The sequence below is a fragment of the Parasteatoda tepidariorum genome, chromosome 3 (genome assembly GCF_982258835.1).
Source record: "Parasteatoda tepidariorum strain Cologne lab strain chromosome 3, Ptep-v5.0, whole genome shotgun sequence".
Classification (NCBI taxonomy): domain Eukaryota; kingdom Metazoa; phylum Arthropoda; class Arachnida; order Araneae; family Theridiidae; genus Parasteatoda; species Parasteatoda tepidariorum.
The window spans coordinates 123035686-123043513 of NC_141757.1; the positions used below are offsets into that span (position 1 = coordinate 123035686).

The following is a 7828-nucleotide window of genomic DNA, read 5'->3' on the forward strand; positions in this document are numbered from 1 at the left end:
TTAATTGTTTTAATAACAACTTTTAAATGTTTTTAACAAATAACCTGTTTTCTGAGTTTGTTTCTTGATGGATTGTTAACGTTTTCTATTAAAGAAGGATGTTTCATTGCAATATTGTTTCATTTGACATCTTCCAGTTTATCACGAAACAACAATTCATGACCCAGACGTGATTTTCTGCTTCTGCAAACTGCATTTGGGAAACTCTACTAGCTGATGGATTACGAAGGAATTTTGGCACGTTTCGAGTTTTAAAAATTTTGGCGAGCTGTGAGTTCAACTTTCGTCTTTTGTTGGACTTACATATTTCGGATTAATGCAATAAATGCCCGAGTCTGCGGGAACTGCTGATCAACAAATTGTTTTTGTCGCTGTTAAGTCACCACCTTTTTGGAGAGCTAATCCAGAGTTATGGATCAGGCAAATTGAAAGTCTGTTCACGCTTGCTGGAGTAACAACAGAGTCAACGAAATTTCACCACGTAGTTTCTGCTCTGCAACCGGAGAAACTAGCGATTATCAGCGATATTATTATCAGTCCACCTGTAGATGAGCCTTTCACCGCACTGAATAAAAGATTGTGCGCTCAATATGATGAATCTGAAGTACAGCGCTTAAGTTGTTTGATTTCGGGAATGCAACTCGGCGACCGCTGTCCTTCAAAATTGCTTCTGGAATTGCGGAATAAAGCCGGTGCAAGAATTAACGAGGAACTTCTCAAATCTTTATTTTTGCAGAGGTTGCCTGCTAATGTTCAACAGATTTTGGCTATTTCCAACGATAACCTAGACAAGCTGGCAGAGATAGCTGATGGTATTATGGCTCCGACAACTAGCTGACAGTCAGTCAGCACAGTTGCTTGTTCGACAAATCATTCGGATTGGCAGTCTTTATTGACAGATATCACAACTCGTTTCTCACGGTTGGAAGCTCGTACAAGTGACCTGTTAAAAAGTTCTAGTTAGAAATGCTCTACTAGCCGAAACCGACAGACTGCGAATTCGCAGTATTGCTGGCATCAAAAAAAAAAATTCCAGCAACGAGCGACAAATAGCCGGCCTCCATGCTCGTTCCAGTCGGAAAACTGCTGAGGCCGTAATCCAGTCAAAAGGGTGACGGCGAAGCGATGACTCAGCGGCTTTATCTGACAGACAAGTCTACACCCTCACGTTATCTCATCGAAACGGGAGCTGACGTCTCTATTATACCTCGTGCTGCCTATGCATCTAGTGACTATACAGCGCAGATGAAATTGTTCGCCCTAAACGGTACGACCATTACAACGTTTGGCCAACGTCTGTTGAAATTAGACCTCGGACTCAGAAGAGAGTTCAGCTGGCCTTTTATCGTCGCTGCCGTGCCTCATCCAAATATCGGAGCTGACTTCTTGCGCAATTTTGGGTTATTAGTCGACATCAGAAATGCTGCAGTAATTGATCCTCTGACCAAGATGCAAACAAGAGGTACCCGGCATGCTGGAATTTCTTCAACTGTAAAATTATTTTTAGAGAAATCTAAATTCCACCATTTGTTGTCAGAGTTTCCTGCTCTGATTAGGTCAGGTGCCACGCCAAGAAAAGTTAAGCACGGAGGGGAAAATTGGATGCAGACAAAAGGACCGACTATTTTTTCGAAACCTCGACGTTTATCGCCAGATAAGTTGAAAGCTGCAAAACAAGAGTTTGAATTTTTGGTAGCATCAGAGGTTTGTCAGCCTTCCAAAAGCTGTTGGACAAGTCCGTTACACATGGTTCTAAGAAAATGGCGACTGGCGACCGTGTGGTGATTTTCGTCGACTAAATGGTGTGACCGTGCCAGATAGATACCCTGTTCCCCACATACAAGAGTGTTTTCAGGTTTTGGAAGGTAAAAGAATATTTTCTTCGTTGGACCTGGAGAAAGCATTCATTATCAGATTCCAGTGCGCAAGGAAGACGTACCAAAGACTGCGGTAACAACCCCGTTCGGATTGTTCGAGTTTTTGTATATGCCGTTTGGATTATCGCCCCAAACGGTACTGCCGCAACTTTCCAACGTTTCATCCATCAGGATTTAGGTGAGTTTGATTTTTGCGTACCTTATTTTGATGATGCGTTAGTAGCTTCGAAGAACGAAGAACATTTAATTCATTTAAAAAGAATTTTTCAACGTTTTGCTGAATATGGTGTAACACTCAACGTAAGCAAATGTGTCTTGGGACAGCCTTCAGTAGAATTTTTAGTGCATTTAGTAACGGAAAAGGGTATTACTCCGCTTCCTGATAAAGTTTCTGTAATTGCTAATTTTCCTCAGCCAGTTACAGTTAGAGAGCTACGTCGATTTCTTGCGGTCTTGAATTTTTATAGAAGATTCATACCGAGATCTGCCCACACTCAAGCAATTTTAAACGAATATTTAAAGGGTGCTAAGAAAAATGATAAAAGCGTGATCAAGTGGTCGGAGGTAGCAGTTGCTGCGTTTAAGGAGAGCAAAAAGGAATTGGCGAATTCAACCAAGCTGTACTATCCTGTCATGAATGCACAGTTGCTGATGGTGGTAGACGCTTCAGATACTGCGATGGGCGCTGCTTTGCATCAGCGTATCGAGAAAGAGTGGCAACCACTTGGTTTTTATTCAAAGAAGCTTGCACCATCTCAAAGAAAGTGCAGTGCTTACGACAGAGAGCTCTTGGCTGCGTACATGACAGTCGAATACTTTCGGCATATGGTAGAGGGTCGGCCGTTTACTATCTACACTGGCTACAAGCCACTTATACATGCCTTTAAACAGAAGGAAGATAAGTGTTCGCCAAGACAATCGCGTCATTTGGATTCTATTGGCCAATTCACTACGGATATTCAGCACGTGAAGAGAATAGATAACGTTGTTGCAGATGCGCTGTCCAGAGTAAACATTGCTACCATAGAAACACCTTCCCACATCAATTTTCCAGAAATTTCTAACAACCTAAAAGGTGACCAGGAACTATCCGAAATTTTAGCTCAAACCGGTAACTCATCTTCGGTACTTCAACCATTCGTAAGAGGTGATTCTGGTGTGGAGCTGTTTTGCGATATATCTACCAAACGGATTCAACCATTCGCACCCGAAGTGGACAGAAAAAACGTTTTTTCCAAACTGCATTCCATTTCACATCCAGTTATTAAAGCTACTATAAGGTTGGTGGAAGAGCGATATGTTTGACCTGGTACAAAGAAAGATGCTAGGACATGGGCTCAGCAATGCTTGGCTTACCAACGTTCCAAGGTGACACGTCACACGCAGAGCAACCTTGGCACGTTTGTTCCGCCTAATTCCAGATTCGAGCATGTGCACATCGACATCGTACGTCCCTTGCCACCATCAGAAGGTTTTCGCTACTGTCTTACTTGTGTTGACCATTTTTCCAAGTGACCAGAAGCGTACCCGCCAGCAGATATAACAGCCAAATCTGTTATTCAACTTTCTACGATGGATGGATTGCTAGGTTTGGAATACCCCCACGAATCACAACTGACCAGGGAACACAGTTCGAAGCCTCACTGTTTGATGCCCTGACTAAGTTCCTGGGTTCGACCCGTCATCGAACAAGCCCTTACCATCCCGCAGGAAATCGTCAAGTGGAAAGATTTCACAGACAGCTGAAGGGAGCGATTAGAGCCTACAGTACAAGTCAGTGGACCATAGTTTCACCTACCATTCTTTTAGGTATTAGGCCTGCATGGAAGGAGGACTTGCGAGTAACGACAGCTGAAAAGGTTTATGGAACTCCGATAAGACTGTCTGGAAAATTTTTATGTCCGTCTACTGGTACAGCGGATCCCGCAAACTTTGTTGGAAAGCTCAATGAGACCATGCAGGAGTTGCTGCCAGTAAAGTCTAGACATCAAGAACATAGAGCAGTTTTTGTAAGTAAAGACCTTTCATCTTGCAGTCACGTTTTTCTGCAGTCCGATGTCCTAAAAAAAGGCCTGCAGCCACCATACGAAGGTCCATTTCAAGTGCTAAGGGGAGGGGAAAGGTTTTTAAGATTCTTATTCATGATTCTTATTCATGATGATGATTCATGATTCTTATTCATGAGAGAGTACGGTAAACGTGGATCGTCAAAAGTCTTAAATGTATCCCGAAATGAAAAGGACATATTTCCTAAGAGCGGATTAACAGCTATGAATGAATCGACAGAGGATGAATCTACTCTCCCAGAGCCTGGTAACATGCCAAACTAGGTTAAGACACGATCAGGCAGTCGAGTTAGGTTTCATGGGAAGTATCAGCAATGAGCTGGAAAAGTCTCGCTAACGCTGGTAGGGAGCTACAGTAGAGGCTGTTAATTGTGACAGCAGGAAATCATGCAATTCCAGGGTAGAAGGATCGAGGATTAGATCGAAGGCCGAAGGAACACAATCGACAACCACGGCTAAGAGTGAAGAGTCTGCTGTCCAATATTTAAGAGGAGGACATTTTGCAATCCACTTACACTTCAGCCACGGTAGAGAGAGGTTGCTCTTCAAACCGGTTCTATGGATTTCGAAAAAGACGACGGGTCTGCAGGCACAGGTCAGTCCGAGTGTTGCGGGGGCCAGACCACCGGACGGTCGGAAAACCTGCCCGTGGATTCCATGTATCTCGCGTCCACCCATTCCCCCCAGCCCTTATCAGGGCTCACAGACCGGGAAATGGGGGATACGGCTAAGTCACAGCCACGGGATGCGGGGCTACTTGGCACTCTTGCGGCACCGACAGGGATGGCTACGCCGGAACTGCACGGACCGTCTGGGAGCCTTGTAGTACCCAACACGGATAGGAGTGACAACAAATAGATCGTATCTCTGGCCCCAACATGGATAGGCAGGATACAATTATATCTCAGGACCCAAATGACAACAACCTGACGATGGATCAACTCAAGGAAAGCTGCGATAGGATTAAGTTATACATTGCCCCAACTATTGAAGATAGAGACAATAGAAATACTATTCTGGTCCAACATTGTTATATTGGAAGACTTGCAAGAGAGATAAGTAAATTAGGAGATGAACTAAACAAATTAAGACACGAGGTGTCATGGTATATAGAGGCGAAAGGGTTAGGCCCTGAATGGAGTAAACCCAAACCAAAGAATAGCTTTAATATCAATAATTATAAATTCTAATTTTAAAACACCAAAACGACCCATCTAAGAGATACGGAAATTCCAACTAAAATAGCTTCAGCCCTCTAGAGTTGACGACGTAGAACTTGATAAAAACGATAATATGGAAACTGAGCAGTTGAATCAAACAAATAATAATAACAAATATATAGGAAAAAGGAAAGCATCCCCAGTCAAGGATTGCTTCAGCGAGAATAAACAACTAGATACTGATGATATGCAACAAAATAATAATGCAGATAATAACAGTAACGAAATTGAGGTAAATGAAATTGATTTCCTAGCCCCAAGGAAAACCATTAAAAACCCACCTCTAATTGTAAGAGATGAAAATTTTGACTACGAAAAGTTCACGAAAGATATGAAAGAAAAAAATATTCCGGATTATGTATGCGAAAATAGTCATGATAGTATTAACGCAAAATTGAAGAAACATTCAGGTATATAAGATCCTACGTTGAAGGCAGCAAAATAGCACATTATACGTATAGACTTCCCAACGAAAGAAATCTTAGAGTTGTAATTAAGCAAATCCCTAACAATTACTGCAAAGATGATCTAATCGAGCATCTAATCTTCGAAGGTTTCGATGTTTTGAATGCAGTTCAAATGCAGTCCGAAAGATATAAATGAGAAGTTACAAGGCTTAACATGTTCCTAGTGACCCTTAATAAAACAGGAAAATTTAAGGAAATATATAGCCTAACTACTCTTAATAGCATGCAAATAAAAGTTGAAAATTATAAAACCAGACCTGGCAATGTCACAGGTGCAAGGGATTTTATCACTCAGCGGCTATGTGCCGCTTCCCACCCAAATGAGTCAAATGTGCGGATGAACACTTAACATCTCAATGTAATAAATCTAAAGATGAAAAGGCAAAATGCTGCAACTGTGGACTGGACCACCCGGCCAGCTACAAAGGATGCATTAAATTCCCAATTGCCAAAAATTCAAAACCAGAGAGAAATAAACCCTATGAAAAATCTTCCAAAATAAAAACTATGCTGACGCACTTAAGCAACAGAAAAATTCAGATATGCATAACATTATCACTGTGGCCAAATATATCTTTAACAAGCTCAAGGATTTGGTAAGTGTCCTAAATGGTTTAAACGCAATTCCACTACTAAGTAAAGCAGTTAAAATGATCGAACAGGAGGAAATTCGAAACCAACATAATGAACAGTAAACCAATCAGAATTATGTTATGGAATGCGGCAAATATTAACACGAAATTCCATGAATTTAGTAACTTCATTTTAGAGCACGATATTGATATCGCCTTAGCTACTGAAACGCATTCTAATGCATGCAATAAACTAAACTTAGCCAATTTTAATACCTATAGAACGGATAGGACCAACTGTAGAGGTGGTGGTACAGCCATATTCATTAAAAGAAGCCTCAACACTACCTTGTACAGTAATAATAAATGTGATGGATTCGAAGAAACCTCTATACTTCTGCATGAAAATAGTAAAGAATATATCAAAATCACAGTTATATATAATAAACCTCATCACATCTTTACTAAAGACATGATAAAAAATCTACTACCAGATGGAATCAAATGCATTATAGGTGGCGATTTCAACGCCAAGAACGCCATCTAAGGATGTAGAGTCAATAACAATCATGGAAAAGAGCTTCATAAAAATATTTTGAGTCTCAATCTAACGGCTATATTCCCTATGGAACCAACATATTTTCCATATACTCTCCATAAACAACCTGACCTGCTTGACTTCCTCATTAGCAATAATAATACTGCAATGAATTGTCGCACTGTAACAGAACTAAGTAGTGATCATGTATCGGTAATTGCGGTGTTACTAATCAAGATACACCTATCACTACTAAAAAGACTAACTGGGAACTTTCTTCCACTATCCTCACTTTAAATAATAACAATATAACGATAAGCACTCTAGAAGATATAGCCACTGCTATAAACAATCTCACAAGTGATATACAACAATCGTATAATGAAGTCACTAAAATCAATATCAACAAACATAACTATATGGCCCTGCCACAGGATATCAGAGAACCCGCAGGATGCAAAACCTTTATCAGAAAAAAGTGGCAAAGCAACAGAAATCCACGAGACAAAACAGAAGTGAATAGGCTCACGAAAGAAATAAAGAAAAAATGTCAACAATATAGGAGTGAGAGATGAGAAGATAAAGTTTCAAGTTCATGTACCGATGACCAAACAATTTGGAAAATGTCCAAGACCCTAAAAATAGCCAAAACAATAAATAAGTCAATAATTCATGATAACCAAAATCTATACAGAGACGAAGACAACCAAATAAGACCCCATCAGATTTTGATGGAGATAAAATTACCAAGGATAACTATAATAATTTTTTCAATAATAATCATAGCGTTAGTAATCTCGAAGAACTCCCTTATACTGAGCTTGTTAATATTATTAGGAACTCAATAACAGAAAAGCACCAGGCATGGATAATGCGAACAATATTATGGTCAAATAATTACCAGCTAACAAATTGATCGAACTGTGTAATATCTATAATGCTTGCCTGAAAAATGGCATCTTCCCAGACGTGTGGAAAAATGCCTCTATCATCTAATTTCCCAAACCGGGAAAAGATTCCAGAATAGCCACGAATTTTCGACCCATTAGTTTACTACCTACTTTTGGCAAAATATTCGAAAGAATTAT

At 40.4% G+C, this 7828-nt stretch overlaps 2 protein-coding genes across 2 annotated transcripts; both read left to right on the plus strand.

Annotated features, from left to right (window-relative positions):
- The first annotated feature begins 325 nt into the window (after positions 1-325).
- On the plus strand, positions 326-838 carry LOC107449315 (uncharacterized). The gene has a single exon (XM_016064810.3). It carries the CDS (start codon positions 326-328, stop codon positions 836-838), a length of 513 nt encoding a protein of 170 aa, XP_015920296.3.
- A 2370-nt stretch (positions 839-3208) lies between these two features.
- Positions 3209-4048, plus strand: LOC139426763 (uncharacterized). The gene is made up of 2 exons (XM_087160296.1): positions 3209-3245; positions 3390-4048. Exons 1-2 carry the CDS (start codon positions 3209-3211, stop codon positions 4046-4048), a joined length of 696 nt encoding a protein of 231 aa, XP_087016422.1.
- Positions 4049-7828: the final 3780 nt, after the last annotated feature.

Bases quoted from the DNA above. Each gene is read 5' to 3' on its own strand.
- LOC107449315 (XM_016064810.3), top strand. From the start codon at position 326: ATGCCCGAGTCTGCGGGAACTGCTGATCAACAAATTGTTTTTGTCGCT.
- LOC139426763 (XM_087160296.1), top strand. From the start codon at position 3,209: ATGGGCTCAGCAATGCTTGGCTTACCAACGTTCCAAG. The intron at 3,246-3,389 runs GTGACACGTCAC...CATTTTTCCAAG, and splicing joins TGGCTTACCAACGTTCCAAG to TGACCAGAAGCGTACCCGCC.